The sequence below is a fragment of the Camelus bactrianus genome, chromosome 7 (assembly GCF_048773025.1).
Source record: "Camelus bactrianus isolate YW-2024 breed Bactrian camel chromosome 7, ASM4877302v1, whole genome shotgun sequence".
NCBI classification, from domain to species: Eukaryota; Metazoa; Chordata; class Mammalia; order Artiodactyla; family Camelidae; genus Camelus; species Camelus bactrianus.
This window is the reverse complement of record NC_133545.1, coordinates 44823006-44850091: the sequence shown is the minus strand read 5'-3', so window position 1 is coordinate 44850091 and position 27086 is coordinate 44823006. Positions and strand designations below refer to the sequence as shown.

Here is a 27086-nt window from a genome sequence, read left to right as displayed (position 1 = left end):
TCTTACCTACCTCACAGCCTAAACCCACTCAATAAATATTTATCTCTCCCTACCATGTACCTTTTCTGTCACCTTTAGTTATCTTCTCTTTGCTATCTTCAATCTTTCTCCCTAGGTTTCTTCTCTATTTCGAGGTATCTAGTGTGGGAGAGACTTGACAACTAGTGTATGGGCTTACTATCCTTTCTAACGAAACACATATGAGAAGACCCCAAGATTTGCATGTGTGAGAAGACACTGCGAGGTGTCAAGAGGAACAAGCTGCTCCCATTACTTTCTGAGTCTTATTTCAGTGACGATCTCAATTTCATCACAACTGCTACACCCATGTCCAGACTCTTATGCTCTGAACCAAACATTGTCCTTTGTGCTGATCATCAGAGCTAAGGATGGAATTTTTCAAAGCTAAACTATAGAGACAACAGGAAGGAAATGAAAATAGAAAATGCAAGTAGAATAAAAACAACTAATTCTACAATGTTTGGTTTCTGGTTCTACCATGGGAGGCTTTGTATAAAGAAAAGTTAAGAGCATCTTCAGAGAATCTGATTTAATTAGTCTGTGGTGGGGTCCTAGCTGATTTTAAAGTACAGTCTCAGTCGAGAACAACTTTCCTAATCTACTGATGGGTCACACTACTGTGACTTGAGTCCTTTGTTTAATTTCAGTTTTGAATAAACTCCAAATGTAAAAAGAATTAATACTATTCTGATTTCAAGTCACATTTTACCTCTTGTCTTCAAAACTGTTGTATCATAAGCCTTCGTTGGCACAGTGGGAGGAAACGGCCGTTGGCTTCGGGCTTTAATGCCAGTGTAGAGATCCTTAGGTGACGTAAAGGTCGGAAACGTGGCACCGCGAGAGATGTGTGTGTGGTAGGGGTGTTCGATCGGGTACGGGGAGCAGATTTCTCTGAGATTTTGTTGAGTGAACCAAACAAAACAGAATAGAAAGAAGTACAGTTGAAAAACTTAATCATCAAATATTTATTGCACCCTTCTTTGTGGCAGGTACTGTTCTAATCCCTGGGGATGTGACAGTGAGCAAAGCCCTTATACTCATGGAGTTGGCATTCTGGTGGAATATACACCATAAAATATAGGAACTTAATTTTGCTGGACAAATAAAAGATAAATTTGCTTTTAAATCAATTTTTGATTATAAATCATACTGAATTCATCAGTGGAAAACTTTCATAACTGATATAAAAACATGAAGCAGAAGATGTATGAATTTTGTAGTTTTTGGAATACTATAGGAAGAATTTCTAGTTACTTTCCATTCCTGCCTCTTGTTTGTAGTACTTCACTTTATGGAATCGTTTTGGGCATTCAGTTTCAGCATGCAAAGTGATCTCTTACCATCTTGGACCGAACTTTCAAACAGGCCATCTGTTTCTTTAAGCAATCAATCAACAAAATATACTGCCTGTTTGTGTACACAGGACTGTTTAGAAATCAAAAAGCCAAAAATGGCCAGTACACTGAAGGAAAAAAAAAACCCCAACAAGTTAAAAAGGCCAGAGTATAATTTTCTTATCATTTGAAGAACTAACAGAATTCTTAAAAAGAACCAGCAGAGATTTAAAAAGAAAAACTGTGTGAGAGCTGTCTAAATTAGAAAATAAAAATTAGGAAATCCATGGAATAGAGAAATATTAAATATAATTAGACAATAAAGTATATGTAAAAAAAGCAAGACCAAGTGTTAGTGGGTGAATTTATGTTCCTCTGCCCCTCCACACCACATTTGTATGTTGAAACACACAGTACCTCAGAATGTGATCTTATCTGGAAAGAGGGACATTGCATGTGTAGTTGGTTAGGATGAGGCCATACTGGAGTAGGGTGAGTCACAGAGGGAGAACGCATGTAAACATGAAGGTAGTAAGGGTAATGCATCTGTGAGCCAAGGAACACCCAAGATTGCCAGCAAACAGCTAGAAGTCAGGCAAGAGGCACGAAACAGTGTCTCACAGCTCTCAGAAGGAACCAACTCTGCTGAAACCTTCACTTCGGACTTCTAGTCTCCAGAAATGTAAGACAGTCAATTTCTGTTTGTTCTTTTTTTTTTTTTTTTTTTTTAACCTCCAGCAAATATAACCAGGGATGATTCAGACCTTCAACAGAGTTCATGCAAGCAGTGAACAGTAAACACGTACCAGGAGTACAGGTGCTCTGGGCTGTTACAGAAGAGCTAAAGAAAGGGTTTCAAAGATGAACTGCATATAAAGTGCTCACAAAGATACCCCACAGAAGCAACAGGAAACCTGTGTACTGTCATATTTATCAGGCCAAAATAAATGCACAGGTTATGCCACAAATGTTCACATTAGAGTCTTGTTAACAGAAAAAATTTCCCCACTGTTTTCTAAGTATTGGTAGAATTTATATAACAGCTTCTGCAAGTCACTAAGGATGCTGTGACTATGACATAATGAGAGTAATTTCTGTAAGAAACATATTTTAAAATGTTGCTTCTCCATCATATGCTATTTTTTCAATCCCAGGCATTTCTGTTTGGTTTTGCCGTATATTCTCACCACACTGATGCAACCCTGTACTGAATTCAGCAGCCCTGGCATCTTGGTGGGCTCTCTGAAATACCTCACAGTTTGAGATTCTTAGCAAGTTCCTGATCTTTCATAGATATCGTAAGAAGTTAAGATTGATTTGTAAGAGAAAAAAGCCTGGGCAAAAGTCAATTCCGAGGCTAGTCGGCTCTTTTTGTTTCTGTGTAAAGTGTTTCGGTTTTCTTGCCCTTGGCACAGACTCCCTCATTTGAACACATTTTTGAATTGGGTATAGTATTATTTTATCGCTAATCACTAAACTCTTTCCCAATTTATTTACTTTGCTTCAAAAGTGCCACATCAACTACTAGTCCGCGTGGTACAAGGCATGAGGACATCAACTCTGCGATGACATGAGAACACAGAATCAGGACATTTCCTGAATTCCAGCTGACTGATGTCCCCTGGAGTCATGAAAATACTGGTGTAGTGACTGCTCTTTCAATGAGCTTTGTTTTCCGTGCTACCCAATGATTTTCATTTGTTCTAAATAAATATTTCCAGTGTTCAATTCAATGGATTCTATAGTGAACTATCCCCTTTGAATTAATTTCCTCTTACAAATCTGCTTGAAAATAAGTAAGCATTTACAGTTTGAGCAAACTGTGTGAATAAAGCAGGAATGAACATGTTTGTACTCATGGTGAGAGTGTCCAGTCTACTTGGGTCAGGAAAGGATGGAGTTTACTGTGGTCTAGTAGAAAACCCATGTTCTAAGGGAGGGTCTTGCACAGGCAAAGCCTTGGGGGCCTGCCTCATTCACCCCCATGTACAGTAGTCAGAAGCAGGAGACCTGGACAAAAAAGGAAGAGATCCCAGGGACAGTGAGGAATGAAATGAGAAAGGCCAGGCTTCCAATATTGTCCAATAGCAAGAGACACTGTGTCATAAAACATACTAGAAAGAATGGCTAAAGGAGTAAATCGAATGCAGTGATTATCTTAGGATGTGCTAATTAACTTTTCTGGGTAGAAAATTCATTTTGATTCTCTTGGGTTTTTCCCAGTATTTGCCAGGTTCACCTAAATTCTAAGAATCAGTGGGAATATAAAATCAGTGGGATTAGTTTTTGAACTTTTGATACCATTTTCCATGGACTTGAGGCAGTTTAAGGAAATGTGGTATGAGTATTTCACAAAATGGTCACGTCTGTCCACTGTCCCTAGAAAATATCTCAGTAAATAATCTCAGGAGGAAGACATTGTAACAGCAGCATGAGCAGGAATTACACTCAGAAGACATTACCTTTAAATATTGTTAAACACAACAGTAACTACAGCAATAATAAAGCACCTATGTGCCAGGCCCTGTGCTCTCTTTATCAGAGAATAACCTGCTAATATCATGTAGCCTCAGGCCAGAGGCCAGGGCAAGGTGACCCCATGTTCTATTAATTTGATGTTGGTAAAGACTTCCTGAACAAAGGCTGTTACGTTTCTTTTCATTATATCTTGTTTTGGCACAGAGACACCAGAAAGAGATCAACTTGTTAACTGAGAAAATAAATTCTAAAGGCCAAGAGTATGTTAAATCTCACACACACACACACACACACGCACATACACAAAAGAACCACAAGAACTCCACAAGCTACTTCTTTCTTGGGATTGGTCTCTTTGATAGGAAGTAATTTTGCAAAATGTATTATCTGTAGTTCTTGGGATCTTCTGCTTTTGTCTGTGGCCTGGATTTCGGCTTTGTGTAGAGGTAGGAGCAAGGAAAGCAGGGAGAGGCCCCAGTAAATTCTTTTCACTTGAGATTGAGGCTAAAAGTTTTTCCCCTTCAGATTCTAGAAATGTCTATTTCTTAGCAAATAGTGTTAAGTTATATCTGGTGATGGTTTAGGAAAATTTTTTTTTTACTTTAAGACCTGAAAGTTATGGACTTCATATGTCTTGAGTCTATGTACATTATGAAATTTCATTTAATATCTTGTACATATTGCAAATCTTAGCAAAGGTTATTTTTGTTTGTTTAAAAAAAAGCTGCAACTTATACCTTCAACTAAATTTTCAGGTTGTAAGCCATTTAAGCTTTGAGTACAATGACCAGAATGTACATTTATTCCTTTAACTTAAGACTATGTGGAAAATAATTGCCCCTGTTATATTAAATGATTTATAAATATTTTCATTTTGTGTCCCTATATAGAGAAGAAATAATAAGGAAAAGACAGAATATCAAACACTCACTTAACCACATACACATTTAAATGAAGGAATTGAGTTTCTCTTCTATGAACCACTCAGTCAGAGGCATGGGCTGTTTCTGGACTCAATCTGCCCTGCTGAGCAGGTCTACCAAGATTTTTATGAAAACGTTACACAGCTCTTCCAAGGATGCTTGAGGAGTTGCAGTCAAAGGAAGAGACTGGAACTTATCAGGCTACAAGCAGAAAGGTGATCTGAGAAAAAGAACCCAACAAAAAAGGCTTTACTTTTCATGTTGTTATGAAGAGAATATGAAAAGTCCAAAACAAAGGCCTTCACATAGCTGTTTTTCAAAAAAGAAAACCCCCAAAAACCTATTGTTTAATTTAATAGCATTTTGAGCAGATTTTGCTTTAACTGAAACACAATTTTCAAATGCCAGCTTAATATTTCCAAGAGGGACTAAGTAGCATCATGCAAACACAGTGCTCAGATCTTGGTTTCTAATGCCACTCTCCAATGGAAGGAACTGGGCTCCTTGGAGAAATGGTTGATTCTAGGACTGAGGTAGGCAAGAATGCCAGGAAGTAAGGAAATGCTAAAAGAGAAAAAGAAAACCCCCCACAGTGATAAGTGATGAAGTACTCAAAAAGAGACAAAACCCTCATACACAAACCGCCACAATGATAAGGGAATGGATACAGGAGCCAACTGAAAGAGCTCTCAATGGCCAATCTGAGTAACAAACGAAGCAGGACAGGATTATTACTAAAGTATCAAAATAAATATCCGGGAGTCCATACTGAAGTGACTGAATAAATAAATGAACGAGGGAGAAGAGACACATTTCCCTTAAGAAAGAGTACCAAATAATTTATGTAGGTACTCTGACCTCAAGAAGGTGGAGTATAAATCCAGACTTCTAAATGTGGGCTGCACACAGTGACTTTCTTCTAAAGAGTACAGGATGGAAAGAGGAGAAAAAAAGATTAACTGCACACTGAGGGAACCTGATAAACACTACCTCACTAGGTAATCTAGGTTAATATCAACTGTGATAAATTATGTTTATAGCATGTACTTTTGATAGGATAAGATGAAAATGGTTGTTAACCTCTGTGGTCTTCCTTCCCAAAACACTTTACTCCAGTCTAACCATGAGAAAAACACTAGACAAATCCTAATTGGGGTACATTCTACAAAATATCTGACAGGTAATCTTCAAAACTATCTAGGTCATTAAAAAAATAAACAAATAAAAAGAAAGTCTGAGAACTGTCACAGCCAAAAGGCGCTTAAGGCCACAAGATGACTAAATGTAATGTGGTGTCCTGCATGGGATCCCAGAACAGAAAAAGGACATCAGGGGAAAACTGAGGAAATCTGAATTCTAGTAATGTATCAGTATTGGCTCACTAATTGTGACAATGTAAGATGTTCATAATAGGGGAAGCTGGGTATGAGGTAAATAGAAACTCTTTGTACTACTTTTCCAATAATTCTGTAAATCTAAAACACTACTAAATTAAAATATTTATTAAAAAAAGAAAGATTAGCAGGGGATATAACTGGGGGAAATCACTAATACTGTTACCTTGGACTTGTACCAGCCTCTTTTGCTTGTTTTAAAAAAAAACTTCTATGAAAAAAGTCTCACTTGACTTCACACTGTCTGAGACATACAGACGGCCAATATTTTTTCTTGATTATAATAGGGAAGGAAAATATAACTATGTATACTTACCTTACTGTTGAATTAGGTGGTTTGGGCATCCTAGAGTAAAAACGGAAACAAATCTTAATTTCTGTTAAGGACTTTTCAAAGCTTACATTCCTATTAGAAACTTGCTTAAGAATAAAGATGTATAATTTGACACAACATTGTAAAATGATTATAAATCAATAAAAAATGTTTTTAAAAAAAAGAATAAAGATGTATCCCTTTTGCAAAATACAGTGTCTTTAAGATAATATTATTGATTGACTTTCTGGAACACTGAGTGTTGACCAGAGTGTTGACCAGTTGTCTATTGATCAATTTTTCCCATTATGCTTATTCTAACTTCAGTCCCACCCACCATCCGTTTTGCATTTCTAACTTCTAATGATAGAGCTCTGGTTCTTAACTGACATTCACTCTCAGAGGCAAAGCACCAAAGTGCTCTGAGGTAGCCTGACACCATGCACGTGGTACAATTACATGACCTAAAGTGACCTGAGTGTGGCCTGATTGGAGAAAACATGTAAGTACTGTGGGTGCTTTGTCCCTTTGCCCAGGATTGCTGATCTCTCATGATAGCAAATGTTGCCCAGTCGCAGAGAGGCCAGGACAAAGCTGAACAAGTTCCCGGAGGCATGCCTTTTCTGAATCAGTTCATTCAAAGGTTGTGTATTTACTAATTACTCTTAGCCCAGCACACTAAGAAATAACAGTGCAGCCCAGGAACAAAGTCCACACTAGAGAAGGATTGTCCTCCTCTTTCACGTGATTTCAACAATTAGTTTCAGCCTAAGCAAATATTTCTGAAGTATTTCAGTTATGAAAAATAAACAGCATGCCATCATTTGACGGTAAAGGTCAGTAAAATGTGAATATACTGTTTACTTTTTTTATGTTTCTCTGTTTAGAAAGTGGTACATATTTAATAGTCTATAATGTATTATAAATACATAATTCACATGAATCTTAAAAGGTTTATCTTTGTTTATTTGGACGCTAAGTTTGTGCACTGAGAACTAAAAAAAAGCATGTCTTGTCTCTCAGTTATGTTTTTGGTTGAGTAGGGGAGTGGGAAGGCAATGAATATAAGAATCTATGGCACAGGAAACTATATTCAATATCTAGTAGTAACCTATAATGAAAATAAATATGAAAAGGAATATATGTAAGGTATATGTATGACTGAAACATTATTCTATACACTTGAAATTGATACAACATTGTAAACTGACTATAATTCAACTTAAAAAAAAAGAATCTATGGGATCTAGAATTACCAGATTGGATATTATATATGAAACATTAAGTCAGCATCTAAAATTTTTCTCATGTGACAAATTTAGCTGATACTGACAAGTACATGCCTAAAATTGACTTGATTCAAAATGGAAAAAAATAAGAAAAATAAAAAAAAGCTTTTTTAAAAAAATTCAAAGTTTGAAAGGGTAAAATGAAAATTAAAAATGCTCAGAGACACCAATTTCTTGACCTGAACTTACCCATTATTTTACTGCCACCCTATGCTGCAAGTTTACTAATCCTAAAGGGATAAATAAGCCCCAGTAACCACAGATTTCATGTATTTCTGGCTCCCTCTTGTGGCTGAACTCTAGATTAACTTCTTACCTATAAACAGATTCCTAACAATTCTAATGAAGTGTAAAAATTGGTATTTTCATTGTTTCTTCAGTGCTGTCAGTGATTTATTCTAAAAATTTTAAAGTATGCTCTTATAGTATGTACAACAGACTTCAAAGAGCAAACAATAATGTAATACAGTAGAAAGTTATTCCTCTAAGCAAATGGTAAATTAAGTATTCCTTATCCAAAAAAGAGACTCAGGGAGTAATTTTATTAAGAGTTATTTGTAGATTGTCATAACACACTTCTCTCATAAAATTCTGATTAAAACTTTTGTTGAGGGTGCTGGGGCATTTTCTATGAACCTTTTAAGAAATGCAACAGATTCTTACTAGATTGAATAACTAGATCAAAGGCAGGGAAATGATCTGTATGAATCACTTCAAACATTACTATTCTGTATATATCTCCTATTTTTCTTTCACTTGTTTAAATGCAACAAACTATTAGTAAATTTTAGTGTATCTGTTTTATTTTTGTTGTTTGGTTTCTATAATTAATGATCTCTACTGAAAAAAAGGAACATTTTTGTTTTTCTAGAAGTTCCCATTTTGGACCTTTTTATTTCTCATATAACTCATTCCCACTTAAAAATGTTATTTGATCATATAAGGAAAAGGAACCACAGACTTACAAAGAGTCATCTCCATAGACATCACTTTTTTTGTTCTGTGACAAATAATAGAATTGTTCAACAGGAAGCTTTCTGAAAAAGAAGAAATGATGAAATTGAACATCTTTATAAATTAACACAGTATTATGCTGAGATAGTAAAAAGACAAAAAGACTGATACAACCATGTATAAATGGTAAATCAATATATGAAAAAGTTTTAAATTAGTGGGAGAAGGTTTGCTTTTCAATAAACAATGCAGGAGAAACTAGCTACTTGGGAAAAAGACTTTTATTTCATATTATTTATAAAGATAATTCAGATGGATTAAAAATCTAAAAAATTGGGGAAAAGCATACAAATATTAAGGGAAAATATACAAAAATATGTTTTCTCTTAGTGATAGGGATAATATATTAAATAAGATTTAAAAAAAGTCAAAAGCCAAAAGGAAATTTGGTAACATCAAATGTAAAACTTCTGAAGACAGGACAGGATAAAAAAGCTCAAATAAAACAAAGATTGGAAGAAATATTTACAATAAAGATACATAAAGGATTAACATCCAGAACATAAAGATCTACTAGGGGTCTATAGCTAAAAGACAAGCAACAAAAATGGGTGAAGAGTAAGAACATAAAAGGAAATATAAATGGTCATACATAAGAAAACATGAGCATAAGGAAAAAGTACTCAACCTAACCAGAGAAATGCATTCTGATAATGATGATAACCTTTATATTAATTAGATGGGGAAAAATTGTACAGTTTGATAATATAACACAGTTCGCTAAGAGTATGGCAAAGTGGATACTTTTAGACACTACCATGAGAACATAAAGTACTTGGGCTGTATCCACTAAAATTTAAAAAATTCATAGAACTGTATAGAAATGCAAATCAAAACTACAACTAGATATTACCTCACACCAGTCAGAATGGCCACGATTAAAAAGTCTACAAATGATAAATGCTGGAGAAGGTGTGGAGAAAAAGGAACCCCCCTAGCGGGAATGTAAATTGGTGCAGTCACTATGGAGGACAGGATGGAGTTTCCTTAAAAAAACTAAAAATAGACTTATCATACGATCCAGCAGTCCCACTCCTGGGCATATATCCGGAGAAAAATATAATTAAAAAAGACACATGTTCCCAATGTACCTCAATGTTCATAGTAGCACTATTTACAATAGCCAAGATACGGAAACAATCCAAATGTGCATTGACAGATGACTGAATAAACATGTGATATATACAATGGAATACTACTCAGCCATAAAAAATAAAATGTCATTTACAGCAACATGGATGGACTTGGAAACTGTCATTCTAAGTGAAGTAAGCCAGAAAGAGAAAGAAAAATGCCATATGATATCATTTATATGTGGAATCTAAAAATAAGACACGAACCTATCTACAAAAAAGAAACAGACTCATAGACATAGAGAACAAACTTACAGTTATTAGCAGGTAAAGGAGAGGGAAAGGATAAACTGGGAATTTGAAAACTGCACTTCTTGGGGAGTGATGGAAATGCTAGCTATCTTGATTGTGGTAGTGGTTTCATGGGTGTATACATCTATCAAAATTCATCAAAGTGTACATCTGAAATATGTGCAGTTTACTGTACAGGAACCATACCCTAATAAAGATTTTTAAAATATTTATATATTGTGACCCATAAATTCCACTTAGGACTTTCCCTAGAGAAATATTTATGTATTGGGCTCAAGGAGGCCTGTACACGGATATTCATTATATTTAGTTAATACAAAAAAAAAAAAAAAAGAAAAGAAAAGAAAAAGAAAGAAATACAATGGCTAAGTAATCTGATGTATCCTTATTGTGGAATGTTATGACAAATTAAAAAGAACAAGATAGATTTGTATTTATGATCTTTAGATTGCATAGAGAGAAACAGAACCAAGTTTCCTAATACTACATATCAAATGATTCCACACATAAACAAAATGATACCATATCTTTTCCATAGGTACATGTTCAACTGAGGATGTGGTAATTTGAGGCTCCTTATGATTCTGGAGAAAACAGGCAAGAAGGATTATACCAAGTGGCTGGGATGATTGATTCTAAATGTCAAGGTCAAGAGGACTGCTGCTACACCACAGTGAGGGAAGGGAGTATTTCTAGAACCTGAAGCATCTTTTGGACATCTCTTAGCATTGCTTCCAGTGGCATTAGGTTAATAGAATAACCGTGTTGTAGCCTCAAAAAGGCAAAGCCATTAAGAGCTTAGATCTCCCAGGAACAAAATTTGGGTATGTCCTACCAGGTAATGAACTCCTCAGATGAGGGCTGAGGGCAGGAGAACCTGAAGAGGGTAGTGGAGGAAGGAAATAACACCAACAATAGCCTCATGACCAGCTATAGAAATGAGGACTGTACTCACTTCCCATATTTCCTTCCTTGCTGTGTCCTGTATATTTTATATATATATATTAACTAATTTTCTTTTTCTCCTCTCCCTTTTCCTTATTATTTCATATAGGGTGTGTTGGTGATGGTTTACTTTATTAAATGCACAAATATAAACTACTGGGACAGGATTATGACTGAAATGGAGAGGAGTGACCATCACCAGTGATCCTAGACTTGGAACTGGATGCAGGAATTAATGAGACTTTGGGGAGGTGAGTGCATTTTCATTTGAATGAAAAAGTGTTGCATTTTCTTATACTGGAGCAATGGTTGTCAAGCTTTGCTGCATATTAGAATTAGCTGAGGGATTTTATGAAAATGCAGATTCTGTTTCAGTAAACCTTGGGTAGGGTCCAAGAGTTTGCCTTCACCATTGCCTAGGTGATGCTGATGTTGCTGGTCCATGGACAACACGTTGAGTTTTCTCATTTTTTTTAATCTATGTAATCACTCCTTGTATAATAGTCTATTGTCTAAGCATCTTGTCTTTTATTAGAGTCACATACTTATTTCATCCTTTTATAGGGAGTCTATTTTTGTTTCCTGGGCTATGTTGTTTTCCAGACTGGTTTCTTCATGTGTGGTTTTTTTTACATGTCATATTTTTTCTTTTCCCTTCCTGGATTACAAAGTTGCCTTGCCATTTGTCCTCAAATTACATGTGTTTAATTGGGAAGCTCTATCTAAACCCAGCTATTTGCTATGATATAGTGTGGGTGAATTGTCCTTGATTCTGTCGTCTGAAATGAGTTCGCTTTTCTGTCTGTGCTACAAGCTTGATGACTGAATACTATTCCTTCTTTTGTCTTCGGTCTGATGAGATGGAGGTGGCAGAGAGGAAGGGCTCACATAGAGCCTGGGCATCTTGGGTACTACTGTCTAAGATCCCATTAACATCCTCTACAGGGAGCGCTCCTTCCAGTTAGGGAAGTACCCATACCCATGTGCTTCTGCTCATTCCCTGAAGTCAATGCAGCATTCTGGAAGAGCACATGTTCTGCAGAACTTTGTTTCTCTTGAGATCTTGCTGTTTCAAAACAGAAGCTTCAACTCTTGAGGCTTTTTTTCTTTTCTAATATTGTTACCTATTTAATCTTTTACTCTTCTCTCCAAATTGAAGAATTAGCAGGATTTTGTAGACTCACCTTGCCTCAATATGCATTTGGAATACAGGGGTGGGGTCAGGTATAATGCCTCTCACCCACTAGTTTGGCTTCCCCCTGTACCCCCAACACTTTCAGGGAGAGTTTGGAAATAAGTGTGGGTGCTTTTATTTTGTTTGCCACAATGAATGCAAGATGCTACTGGTATTGATAGGTAAGGGGCCAGAGATGCTAAAATATCTTTCAAAACGTGGGACAAAAATGCCCAAAATGCCATTTTGAGAAACATTTAGTTTGGGACTAGAATAAACTACATAGATTTTCTTTCCTTGGCACATTAAAATTAGTGGCATAAAGTCGTTCTCATTTTCTTATTTAGGGGCTGCTGGTAAATTTTGTATTTGTTTCATTTTTTTAAGCAATAGGGAAGGGATATTTTGTGATTTTGCTTCATATGGTCATATTAATCTTCAAGTATTATTATGGCTACTGCTACTGCTACTACTACTACCACTACCACTACCACTACTATCATCATTAATAAACAGTACCAGTTACCAGGAATTTCAGAGTATTCATTAGTTCACAGAATACTATAGATCTACTTTACAGCTTTTTAACATTTGACAGTATGTTACAGGAAGAATCCATTTCCCCTTTTTCTTAGACAAAGTAAAAATTATGCTACTTCACCAAATTTATAAAAACAAGTCTCTATGGAAGTGAAAACTAAGTTATAAATTTTCATTACTTTGTGATTTCATTCTTCTAGTGAATGGATGCTGAATTAGATGACTTCTGACTTCATTTAGAATGTCTAAACCTTGCACATTCTGGTTAAGTAGATATTGCTAATGTTCCTTTAAAAGAGTTTTACTTAGTTACGTCAAAAAGTGTCAAAGGGACAGTGATTTCCCACACAACATGATGCTGACATTGCACTGGAACACATATATAAATATATATACAATTATATTTCCTTTAGTAAGCCATGCTTTTTTAACTTCTTAAATTCAGATGACATATTGTAGGACGTCTCACCTAGACATTTTCCTAAGGAGTAAAACTTTCAATTCCCAAAGTCATATGACTGGAGGGTTGATGAGGCAAAGGAGTGATTCTGTTCCCGCAGGGAGTGGGGTGAGTGTGGCACCACAACACCTCTCCAAAAATCTCCCCCAGGGAAGGTGGTAGGATGTGGTTATGAGAACAAGCTTTTACATGGGCCAGATGAGGCTTAGAGAGCTAGAAAATATTCTGTTCTTTGGTTTAAAAGGTTCTTCTTGGGGGAGAAAGAAAAATATTATGATAGAAGTTATTTCTTGTTGGGAAATAAGATAAAACCTATTCTGTAGCGGTTTGCCAAGTGATTTGCATTGTATCAGAAGATATTTGGATTTTGCCTTAAATATATTTTTAAGAGATAAATATGTCAAAATGATAATATTTAACATAAAAGGGTGTGAAGAGACTGGAATACACTAAATTCTATTTTTGAGTTAGGGATGGCTGACATTCTAATTGGAATAAACATTTCCTCTTCCAGTGTCCTAGAGCTGCATTAAGTAAGACACTAACAGAAACCTCTCACTTCAAGCTAGATTTTCTTTAAGAAGCTAGTCTTTGGTTTTCTTTTTTATACACTGGAATTCTGTGAGTATTCTTCTAATTCTTTTAGAATATTGTGCATTTTTTTAATATACAAGTTTCAGGGACCAGAGCTGTAAACTCCATAAGGAACTATACCACTAATCTCTAAAACAATGTTTGCTATATTCAAATTACTGAATAGACAAAGGAATAGCTAGAGTAAATGAATGAATGAACAGATGAAAAGAACATGGGCTTTGAGTCAAATAAACCTGGACTCAAATCCTTGTTCTGAAACTTCATAACTGTCTGACCCAAGGAAAGGTAGAGTCTCTTGGATCTCTATTTATTGCAAAACCAGGATAACAACATCCAGTTTACAAAGATATTATAAGTTTGTACTATATTAGAAAGTAAGTTCCATTAGAGTGGGGCTTACACAAATCTGCTGGATGAATTAGTGAACTCGAGGTCCTCACTATCTATAATGTGTTGATACTTGCATCTTTTCAGTTGGACGGAGAGGCCTTTTCATTTGTTCGCTTTTCATTGCTTCACAGAGGCTTTCATAAGGCTGCCACATGATTGTATTGTAACTGATTTTCTCTCTAGCTGCAGCTTGTCTTTCCTGATTTATTTCTTTGAACTACTTTAGGACAAAAAACTAGAAAAAGTTAGCTAGATTGTTAGTAAACTAAGTAACCAGGATTGTTATATAAAGCAGTAGTAAGTAGGCTCTGTATGAAGGTCTGATAGATTTTGCTTTGAGTAAATTTCATGCCTTTTAGTAAATAGTTAATGTGGCATTTAATTTGCTGCTCAAATTTTTTTTGCCTTCTCTTCAGATTTAACCTGTATTTTGAATAAAGTTGCTGAAAGAGTAGGTTTAAGGTTTATAAATGACAACTGAAATATTTTAATACTTGAAAATAGTGCCTAACAGACTCTGATGACTATAGACTGATAAACAAATTAGAAATCAAAATTTCCAAAAATCAGGAACATCGGTACAAATTAGGCCAGCTATTTGCTAAAGCAAAAAAATTAATTTACTCTCTCTCAGGAACATTCCCATTTAGGTTTAGGTAAAATGTGATTAGCAGGGGAATTAAATGAATCAAAATTTCTGATCACACACTTAAACATCTTTAAAGAAAGCAAAAACACCTATAGCATTTTTTTTTACTGGCTTGATAATTAGAAATTATATAATTAGTTTTCCTATCTGTGTCCTTTCATAAATAGTAAGAGAAATAAGTTTGGAAATAGATTTAAGTTAACAAAAGACGCATAAAAGAAATAGAGAGAACTGAATAATAAAGACCTCTATGTGAGGGGTGGAAAGTTTATTTACCTTGCCCAGGTTTCTCCGCCAAATCCATAATGCTGATGTCCTTTGCCCATGACACGAGGAGGTTCACATTTTGGCCTGTGTTCCTCAGGAAGTGAAATGGGTATCACCCCACCATATTCCCTTTCAGTGCCCCAGGGGAGCCTACATCGTTGGAGCGACTCCCTTAATTCCTGATATCTGTGAAAAAAAAGAGACTCTTGAAATAGCTTCAGCATGGAATGCTATGGTCTGAATGCTTGCATCCCTCCAAATTCATACATTTAAATCCTAATGCCAGATGTGATGGTGTAAGAAGGAGAAGCCTTCATGAATGAGATGAATGCTCTTATAAGAGAGACTCCAGAGATCCTGCTCGCCCCTTCCAGCATGTGAGGATACAGCGAGAAGGTGATGTCTATGAACCAGGAAGAGGGCCCTCACAGGAACACAACTGTACTGGTGCTGTGATCCTGGACTTCCAGCCTCTAGAACTATGAGAAATAAATGTTTGTTAGTTATAAGCTACCCAGTCTGTGGTATTTTTTTTAAAGCAGTGTGAATGGACCAAGACAAACAACTAAAATCCCTGTATTTTTAACTGTTTGAAGAACAGTCAAACTGTTTTCCACAGTGGCTGCATCAATTTACATTCCCACCAGCAATGTACAAAGGTTCCAGTTTCTTCACACTCTTGCTAACACTTGTTTATATGATTATTTTTTAAAATCATAGCCATTCTAGAAGGTGTTAAGTGGTATTGCATTATGGTTTTGATTTGCATTTCCTTAATGACTAATGAATGATGTTGAGCATCTTTTCCTGTGCTTATTGGCCATTTGTATATCATCTTTAGAAAAATGTCTATTCAGGTCCTTTGCCATTTTAATAATTGGGTTGTCTCACTTGTTGACATATATGCATCCAATATAGGACCACCTAAATAATATAAAACAAAATACTAACAGATATAAATGGAGAAATTGATGAGGACACAATAATATTGGAGACTTTAACACCCCATTTACATCATTGGACAGATCTTCCAGACAGAAAATCAATAAGCAACAGAGATACTAAATGACACAATAGAACAGTTGGACTTGGTTGATATTTTTAGGACATTATATGCCCCCTAAAACAGAATATACATTCTTTTCAAGTGCGCATTGAACATTCTCTAGGATAGACCACATACTCGAACATGAAAGAAGCTCCAACAAATTTAAGAGGACAGAAATTATTTCAAGCATCTTTTCTGACTATGAAGGTATAAAACTAGAAATCAACCATAGAAAAACAAACAAGAAAAAATTGACTGCATGGAGACTAAACAACATGCTACTAAAGAACCAATGGGTCAACAATGAAATCAAAAAAGAAATTAAAAAATAGCTTGAAACAAATGACAATGAAAACACAACCACACAAAATCTATGGGATGCAGCAAAAGCAGTCCTAAGAAGGAAGTTCACTTCGATACAGGGCTTCCTCAAAAAACAAGAACAATCGCAAGTAAACAACCTAACCTACCACCTAAAAGAATTAGAAAAAGAAGAACAAACAAAACCTCAAGTCAGCAGAGGGAAAGAAATAATAAAGATCAGAGAGGAAATAAACAAAATAGAGATTTACAAAACAGTAGGAAAAAATCAATCAAACCAAGAGCTGTTTTTTTGAAAGAGTAAAGAAAATTGACAAACCTCTGGCCAGGCTCACCAAGAAGGAAAGAAGACATAAATAAACAGAACAAGAAATGAAAATGTGGGAATTATAACCAACATCACAGAAAAACAAAAAACCATAAGAGAATACTATGAACAACTGTAAGGCAACAAATTGGACAACCTAGAAGAAATGGACAAGTTTCTAGAAACATACAGTCCACCAAAACTGAATCAAGAGAAATAGATTTGAACAGACTGACCACTAGAAGTGAAATAGAATCAGCAATAAAAAAACCTCCCTGAAACAAAAGTCCTGGACCAGATGGCTTCACTGAGGAATTCTACCAAACATATAAAGAAGAACTCATACCAATCTTCTCAAATTCTTCCAAAAGACTGAAGAGGGAATATTCCCAAACTCATTCTATGAAGCCACCATCACCCTGATACCAAAACCAGACAAAGACACTACCAAAAAAGAAAATTATAGGCAAATATCATTGATGAACATAGATACAAAAATCCTCAATAAAATATTAGCAGACAGAATCCAGCAACATATAAAAAAGATCATGCACCATGATCAAGTTGGATCATCCAAGGGACACCAGATGGTTCAACATATGCAAATCAATCAGTGTGAAACACTGTATCAACAAAAGAAAGGACAAAAATCACATAATCATCTCAAGAGATGCAGAAAAGGCATTTGATAAAATTCTACACCCATGGATGATAAATAACTCTTACCAAAGTGGGTATAGAGGGAACGTATCTCAACATAATAAAAGCTACTTATGACAAACCCACACCCAGCATAATACTTAACGTGAAAATCTGAAAGCCTTCCCACTAAAATCTGTAACAAGACAAGGATGCCCACTCTCACCACTTCTATTCAACATAGTCTTGGAAGTCCTAGCCACAGAAATCAGGCAAGAAAAAAAAATAAAAGGGATCCAAATTGGAAGAGAAGAGATAAAATTGTCACTATATGTGTATGGCATGATATTATATATAGAAAACCCTAAAGGCTCCACATAAAAACTACTAGAGCTGATAAAAGAATTCAGCATGGTAGCAGGATACAAGATTAACATACAAAAATCAGTTGCACTTCTTTACACTAACAATGAAATATCAGAAAAAGAGTAAAGAAACAATTCCCTTTAAAATCACATTCCAAACAATAAAATACTTAGGAATAAATCTGACCAAGGAGGTGAAAGATTTATCACAGAGAAATACAAAACACTGATTAAGGAAATTAAAGATAACTTAAAGAAATGGGATGATATCCTATGCTCTTGGATCGGAAGAATTAATATTGTTAAGATGGCCATACTGCCCAAGGCAATCTACAGATTTAATGCCATCCCAATCAAATTACCCATGACATTTTCACAGAACTAGAACAAATAATCCTAAAATTTATATGGAATCATGAAAGACCTAGAATTGCCAAAGTAACACTGAAGAAAAAGAATGAAGCTGGAATGGACCCTCTCTGATTTCAAACAGTGCTGCAGAGCTACAGTAACAAAAACAGCATGGTATTGGTACAAAAACAGACATATGGATCAGTGGAGCAGAATGGAGAGCCCAGAAGTTAACCCACACACTTACGGTCAATTAATCTTCAACAAAGGAGGAAAGAATATACAACGGAGAAAAGAAAGTCTCTGCAGAGTGGTGTTGGGAAAACTGAGCAGCCACATGTAAATCAAGGAAGTGGAAAACACCTTCACACCATACACAAAAATAAACTCAAAGTGGCTTAAAGACTTAAACATGAGACAAAACACTCTAAACTTCCTAGGAGAAAACACAAGCAAAACATTTTATGACATAAATCTTAGCAATGTTCTCCTAGGGCAGTCTACCAAGGCAATAGAAATAAAAGCAGAAATGAACAAATGGGACATAATTGAACTTATGAGCTTTTGCATAGCAAAGGAAACCATAAGCAAAATAAAAAGACAACCTACAGAATGGGAGAAAATATTTACAAATGACGCAACTGACAAGAGTTTAATTTCCAGAATATATAAACAGCCCATACAACTTAATAACAACAACAACAACAAAAAAAACACAGCCCAATCTAAAAACAGGCAGAAACCCTAAACAAGCAATTCTCCAGTGAAGACATACAAATGGCCAACAGGCACATGAACAAATGCTCAATGTTGCTAATTATCAGAGAAATGCAAATCAAAACTACAATGAAGTATCACCTCACACCAGTCAGAATGTCCATCATTAAAAAGTCCACAAATGATGAATGCTGGAGAGCGTGTGGAGAAAGGGAACATTTCTACATTGTTGGTAGGGATATAGTTTAGTGCAGCCATTGTGGAAAACAGTATGGAGATTCCTTAGAAAACTAAAAAATAGACCTATCATATGATCCAGCAATCCTACTCCTGGGCATATACCTGGAGGGGATTCTAATTTGAAAAGATACGTGCACCCAATGTTCATTGCAGCACTATTTACAATGGCCAAGACACGGAAATAACCTAAATGTTCATGGATAGATGACTGGATAAAGAAGTTGTGGTATATTTATACAATGAAATACTATTCAGTCATAAAAAAGAGTAAAATAATGCCATTTACAGCAACATGGATGGACCTGGAGATCATCATTCTAAGTGAAGTAAGCCAGAAAGAGGAAAAAAAAATACCATATATCACTCATATGTGGAATCTGAAAAAAAAACAAACAAACCACAAATGAACTTATTTACAAAACAGAAACAGGCTCACAGACATAGAAAACAAACTTATAGTTACCAGGGGGAAAGAGAATGGGAAGGGATAAACTGGGAGTTTGAGATTTGCAGATACTAACTACTATATATAAAATAGATAAACAACAAGTTTCTACTGTGAAGTGCAGGGAACTGTGTTCAATATCTTGTTGTAGCCTATAATGAAAAAGAATATGAAAAGGAATATATGTGTGTATATATGTATGACTGGAACATTATGCTGTACATCAGAAAGTGTACATCTTTTTTCAATTAAAAAAAAGAAAATGTTGTTAAAATAAAAATTGGGGTTGTCTTTTTTTTATTGAGGCATAAGAATTCTTTTATATTCTAGACATAAGTCCCTTATCATATATGATTTGCAAACATTTTCTCCTATTTTGTATGTTGCGTTTTATTTTGACAGTGTCCTTTGAAGCACAAGTTTTTTATTTTGATAAAGTCCAATTAATTTATTTTTTCTTTTGTTGCTCATTTTTGGTGTCTCATCTAAGAATACATTGCCAAATCTAAGATCACAAAACTCTTAAAAATATCTGGCTAAAGCTCTGTGTCCTAAGTAGGAAGGATTTAATGTCTTCCAATTTCCAGTAATGGCAGTCTGGATTATTTGGACTAGCCGTCCCACTGAAAACAACTAAAAATGCTGAGAAGGGAGTTTTGAGGTTGGTGAACACGTGGAGATGGGTGGAGAGCAGTGTCTTCAGAGAGCATGGAAGTTCTGTGCCCCATCCTACATACCTTGCCTTATGCATCTCTTCCATCTGGCTGTTCTTAAGTTATATCCTTTTATAATCAACCAGTAAACTATCACCAAGAAATGAACAGTACAATGTTCAAGAGAACAAAGAACATCGATTCATCACAATTTCCATAGCATAGCAAAAAGATGACATGTCATTGTAGACAAGGACTCTGACACAGTCACCACAGAATCCCCAGGATATAGCATGGTGCCCTGCAAATATATGGTGCTCAACAAATATTTATTGACTGGGTCATTTTTCTTGAGAGCAGACAATGACATGAAAATCTTAGAAAGGGAACCAATAGTACTTTGGGTTTAATTTTATTGGAGAAGTTGAATTCTATTTCTATTAGACTGTTTTAATTTGCCTAGAGAACACAAAACAGAACAAAACAAAATGCTGGGGGCGGGGGAAAGAAAAGCACCTTCTTGAAAGCAACTCATTGTTAACAAGACAGAAAGGGATACCAGGGCTCCATAAGAGGAAAAATAGGAATTCAAAGAGGTAAACAAGCACAGAAGCCACTTTTGCCCTTAGGGCAGTGCCATTTCTGGCAATTTCATTTTTGAATGGAATGAAGAACTAATACTTGTGATTATCTTATAATTGGAATGCATTATCTCATAAAGTCACTAGATAGGGGTTGGCAAACTATGGCCCATAGGCGAAATCTACCTATTGCTGTTTTTGTAAGAAAAATTTTATTGGAATGCAGTAATGACCATTTATTTATATACTGGTTATTGTCTATGGCTGTTTCACCCTGTAACAGCAGAGTTGAATAGTTTGACAGAGACTGTAAAGCCTGAAATATTTACTATCTGGTTCTTTACAGAAGTTTGCCAACCCCTGCACTAGAAGAATCTGGTGACCACTGATTTGGGGTGCTGTAGAAGGGATGTAGGCATTCGGCTCTCAGCTCTCTGAGGTATGATCTATGGCTATGATCAACAGACACAATTTGGGGGGCATGACAAGTGAAAAATATTTAAACGCATTTGATTAATGACAACCTAAGCTTTAATATCTAAGTTTTTAAAAGTTACATTTAAATTAGATGAGTCAATTTCTCAGCATCTGACCCTCATATATTACACTGTCCTAGGAAGATGAGCCAGTAGAATATGTTAATCAATCATTTGGGTTGGCATTTATTTGAAGCCAGTAAGTTGCAGGAAACCATTTAAAATAAAAGGTAAAGCAAAAAAAAAAAAGTCATATTTCTCTTTTATTTTAGGGTTTCACAGTTCCTTCCTTAGCTTTAATACTAGCAGCATTTACAGACGGAACTAACAAAATAAATATTGAAATTTTAGGATTAATAATTTTAAAGCTTAACTAATAGATGGCTCCATAACAAAGCAAATAATAAGTTGTTAGTGCTGCAATCTGTAGTCACATAAAATTAAGTGTTTACTTATTTTTGAGAAAGATATGTTCCCTATGGATGAACTAATATCTCACTTTAGAGTCACTTTACAGAATTTTGACTTGGGGGGGTTGAATTTAGCCAGTAATTATTAGAAGACATGACTAAAGGAAATCTCAGAACAAACATACTCTCATTCTTAGTTGACAGATAGCTAACAGTCAAAAAAAATGTTTTTGAGAATCAGAAGGCAATGGAATGAACCCAGAAACAAAATGAGAATTTATAATTAAATCTTAAGCTATTCTCAAGGCACTTCCTTAATTGACATGTTTGTTTTCTTAATGAGCTAGGAAACTTGCTAGAGGTAAGATGTCAACTGAATGGAAAAAGGAGGCAGGCATCTGTGATTTTGAATATCTGTACCTGCCATTCTTAAGTTTTCAATGGAAGAAATACAAAAGAATACCACCATTTATTAATATTTTAAAGGAGATCAATTAATTATACATAATAGTGACTAATATAGTTGTTCCAAAATATACCAGTGAAGAAAGTAACTGAAGTGTAAACATTAACTCGCCCTTGGTCAGTGAGCAAGCCAGAACCATAATCTTGGTTTTCTTACTGTTTTCAGTGCTTTCTGCTAGCTCAGTGGTTCTCAAAATAAGCTGAAAAACTTAAAATGCAGATTGCCTGGACCCATCTCAGACCTAGTGAGCTAGAATATCTACAGACAGAGCCCAGGAACTTGCATTTTCAGAACACTCCTCAGGTGATTTTGATGTACCTGGCTGACCGACCAATGCTAGGTAACAGTGGACTTAGACTATGTTGCCTATTCTGGAAAGAAAAAAAGTAGGTGGATGTGAGGAAATCATTTTCCATCTCTGTTTAAATTGTCAAGTTAGTTCAAAATGCATTATAGTACTTTAAAAAGGCATCCCTTTAAGTACATCCATGTTTAGAAAATTAAGCTGCTGAGAGGTAACATATGCTAGGACTTATGTTCATCCTTACCATTATGAAGGGTAATCCCTAAAAGCCAGGAGCTTTTCATTTTTCATTGTTTTGTTTTTGAGATATCTTGAGGTTTGAGTTGGGAGCCACAGACCCTGAACCTGGTCTGAAGAAGTAAGCCTTAGCTCTGATAGAGGAGAGTTACCAATACTATCCTGAGGACACTTTCCAGAGCAGTTCAGAGGAATACCATTGAGAGGAAAAGGAACTTCTATTTTTTGCAGGCTGCCCAGCTGCTTTTCAAAACGCAGTTAAAAGGAGGGATTGAGAATACATGATCATCCTGGCTTCCCCATCTGGGGACTATGAAAGGAAAGAATTCACATGGAATAAAAGGAAAAGCAAATTTTATTTATTAGGAGCTAGGAACATGGTTGTACCCAGATATTGCTTCAAATAATATCTTATTAAAGCTTATAGGTGACTGAACATATGCTGTATTTAATTTTATAGTTAATGAAAAGCAATATTTTCTCAAAGATGTTTTGCTTAAACTTCATGCCATTTAAAGTGTTTTGGAGCCAATTACTAATCAACATATGACTATTTAGGAAGAGGGATTAAAATTTCAGTGAAGTGCCTTATATGAATGCTTTTCATGGAATAATGAATTCCATCAGATATGGCAGCCCTAAATTCCTACTCAGATCCTTTTTGGTCAAATATAAACACTTACATTGCTGCTTTTGAGCCAGAGACAACTGCTCACCCCCAGATCACATACAATCTGCTAAGGGTTTCCTCTGACTCCAGGGAAGCCCTGCCTAATCAGATGGTCCTTGGAGCTGAGTAGGAATTTAGGGCTGACAGCCGCTTGTGGGAATCAGGTAACAGTAGAAGAGGAGGTGCAGCAAGGACTGAGTCAGCTGAAAGGAGCTGAGCTCTTTTCCACAAATATGAAAATATTTCTTTTCATTAAGTAAAAATAGCAGTTTGCAAAAAAATATGTTGAATATGATCTTCAAATTTAAAAAAAAAGTGGAGAGGACACATATGGAGATTTTAACAATGGTTACTGTTTCTGGAAAAAGGAAGTACAGAGGTTTTCTTCCTTGTGTTTTTTTTTTTTTCACTTTTAAAAAAAACTGAGTTATAGTCAGTTTACAATGTTGTGTCAATTTCTGGTGTACAGCACAATTTTTCAGTCATACATGAATAACTTGTGCTTTAATTTCATAATTTTTCCTTCTGTTGTAAAAATGGAAAATTTGTTTTCTTTATGGATTTCCATGATGTCTAAAGTATTTATAAGGAGATAAGTGTTAGTTTTATAATTAAAGAAAAAAGATTTATTTTTATTTTTTCATATAAAGAGTATGTTTACAAATTCCATGAAAGTCTGATCAAGATGGTGAAAGCCTGGATGCAAGAAGAAAAAAGAGTAAAGTCTGTTCAGAACCAATGTTTCATCTGGCAAAGAGAACTCAGAGCCAAAAGAATCTTCAAAACTCTTGGAGGGCTGCTAGCATGGAGATTATGAATTATTCTTACTTTGAATTGCTTTAGAGGGAAAAACTAGGGTCAGCAGATGGAAGGAGGAAAAATTTTTTGAGTAGAAAGAAAATTATCCAACAATCAGGAGGATTAAAAAATGGAATGGACTGCTTGTGTGGTAATGATGTCGCATTTTGGGAGTATTTAAACTGAAGCTAGCTGACTTCTTGTCTGATTTCTTAAAGAAAGAATTAAAAAAAAGATTAAAATATTATTGACATATAACATTATATTAGTTTCAGATACTGAACATAATGATCCAATATTTGTTTATTTTGTGAAATGATCACAAGTCCAGTTAGCATCCACCACTATACAGTCACCAATTTTTTTTCTTGTAATGAGAACTTTTAAGATCTACTGTGTTAGCAACTTTCAAATATATAATGCAGTACTATTAACTATAGTCACCATGCTGTACATTACATCCCCATTACTTATTTATTTTGTGATTGGAAGTTTGTACCTTTCAGTCATCTTCTTAAATGAGAAAGAATTCTTAAAAGAGATACCTGAACAAGTGAAATCATAAAACAAACAAAAAGCAAGAAAACAACCACACAGGTGATTTTTCACCATCCAAGTGTTTTGAGATTTTTTTTCTCTCAAAATGAATCAAGTAAATACAATACAGAAAAGCTGGCACTAAGGTTTAAGAAAATTACTCTATACCTCTTACTTCATATATAAAATGGGGATAATAGTACTTACCTCATAGGGCTGTTGTAAATATTTAAAAAATTACATACAAAACATTTGGCACAGTGCCAACATATGGAAAAAGCTCAATAAATGTTAGATGCAATTTCAAACAATCTGTAATCAATGTGATACAGGAAATTTGGTAAAGCAAAAATTTACACAGCAACAATGAATAACAGATTTTGGGAGTATTTTTGAGCAGATGGTGTTAGAGGATGACAGGGAACCACTACACTACATTTTATGAAATAAAAAAAGTTTGATTAAAACATTAATTTGCAAATGAAGGAACTGATCACTCTAGAGTTCTAGAATATAGTGGATGAATTTGATGTCTGCCTTTTAAAAATACACACTAACTTACTTTTTACTTCTTACTTCTTATCAAGTTCCTAACAGACATGGACACTTCAACGTTTAGTTAATCGTCATGTTATGCCTTCCCTGTGATGTGATAAACACAAGCGCCCCTAACCAGATATGCTTTTTCTCATATACAGAAACATTCTAGCTAATATATTAAAACCCTTTTAAATTGTTTGCTTTCTCTATTTTTTGTTTTACCTGTCCTCTGAGGCAGTTGGGCGAACAGCTGTTTGTAGTGGAGTGTGCAATTCATTAGAGTAAAAGGTGTCTGACAAGATGTCAGCTCCTTCAAGCTCCCTGCAGTAGTAGGGCCTGCCGTGAATTACCTCCATGTTTCTTGGCTAAAAAGGCACAATCTGCAAAAGAAAAGGCGGACGCACTTGATTAAGGAGACAATTGACTTGGTCACTATCACACTGTTCTCCGTCAGGGCAGGCAGGAAACATGGTTTGTACTGCTAAATTGTACTGCTAATTCTGTGCAACACAATGCTGCACAGAAATCATGGGCTTACTTCCTCACAGAGAGCCTGTCTGTGGACCCTCAGGGGTCATGTCAGTAATAGAAACTGCAGTTCTATGGAAATGAATTTCAACGGAAGCAAATCCACAAAGTGAAAGATCTCAAGTAGAGTCTGAACACGACGTGGATGACTTGTTGGCCCATACAAGGCCTGCACCTTGCGGACATCGACTAAAATTCAATTCTTGCCTCCATTTTAACCGTAACTATTCAAGAAAACACAGCTGATCCCCCGCTCTGGTCTTTTTAAAAAAGCAGGTAGATTCCTCATCCGACAGAATCAACAGCTGTGCTTCTAAAGTCTTCAGGGATTCTGAACGAGAAGTTCTCTGTAGAGAGTGGAGAATCAGCGGCGAACCACCATGAGCCGGACCCACCCCTCCCTCGAACTTGTAGGGGGAAGCCGAGGACGCTCCTTCAGAGCCCGGCCCAGCTGTGCCTAAGGGGTTCGGACGCACCTGGGACATCAGCCTGGAAGTAGTCCGCGACCGACCGCGCCTCCCCTTCCCCTCCCCAGAGCTGGTTGGCCTCTGCGGGGCGTGAAATTCCGCCGCCGTCCGCACCTGCGGCCCGGGGAGCTTGCGTGCAGGTGCGGGTGAAGGAGAGAGAGGGTCGGCAGGCAGGCCAGGGGTGGGGTTGAGGGTGCCTGTGACGGCGACCGTGACCGTGGCACTAGGTAATGCATTCTTGCGGGGCGGCAGGCTTTGGGAGGCGGGCAAGGGGCGGCAGGCGGTTCCTAGAGGTTTCGGAAGAAGCAAGTCTACGAGAGAATTGAAATCGGATGGAAGGTGAGGAAAGGGAACGAAACGCCTACTTCCGGGGCGAAAAAAAGACTTCCGCTGCCCTAGGCCTTAGGCCCCGCCCCGCCCCGCCCCGCCCCCGGGCGCGCCCTGCCGGCCTTGTCTCTTTCTCCTTCGAGAGCTTCCGGTTCTAGAGCTGTTCCCGCCACCAGCGTTCTCAGTGTGGACTGGCGGTGGAGCAGTGCAGGGCCAGGGATACGGTGGTGAGGTGAGAGCCTCCGATTCGTCCCTGTTCCTTAACCCCCGACCCCATGGCCTAGTCAGGGCGGCCCCCGCAGACTCATCAAGTGCAGCCCCTGGATCCCGCCCGTCAGAGCCATGGCTCTTCCTGCCCTGTGTGGGCGCGGACATGGTACACGGACAGTCGACCTGCGGTTGGCCTACCCAATCTCCAGAGGCCCAGCCCCGCTTCCATTACCTCCGCTACCCGCCCCCTTCCTAGAAGAAGCGAGTGTGAACTAC

At 36.5% G+C, this 27086-nt stretch overlaps 1 protein-coding gene and 1 long non-coding RNA gene across 2 annotated transcripts in view; one reads left to right on the top strand and one right to left on the bottom strand.

Annotated features, from left to right (window-relative positions):
• The window catches only part of SPMIP4 (sperm microtubule inner protein 4), a 52107-nt gene that overhangs the window by 12805 nt on the left and 12216 nt on the right, over positions 1 to 27086 (bottom strand). Inside the window, exons 3-7 of the mRNA XM_010968635.3 lie at positions 25501 to 25658; positions 15183 to 15359; positions 8718 to 8789; positions 6467 to 6496; positions 731 to 912 (exon numbers count right to left, since the gene is read on the bottom strand). Coding sequence (XP_010966937.1) covers positions 731 to 912; positions 6467 to 6496; positions 8718 to 8789; positions 15183 to 15359; positions 25501 to 25634 — 595 coding nt within the window. The 5' untranslated portion in view covers positions 25635 to 25658. The remainder of the gene's footprint in view (positions 1 to 730; positions 913 to 6466; positions 6497 to 8717; positions 8790 to 15182; positions 15360 to 25500; positions 25659 to 27086) is intronic.
• Positions 7141 to 27086, top strand: part of LOC123612403 (uncharacterized) — a 360854-nt gene continuing 340908 nt past the window's right edge. Inside the window, exons 1-2 of the long non-coding RNA XR_012508168.1 lie at positions 7141 to 7299; positions 11206 to 11347. This is a non-coding gene — a long non-coding RNA (uncharacterized LOC123612403). The remainder of the gene's footprint in view (positions 7300 to 11205; positions 11348 to 27086) is intronic.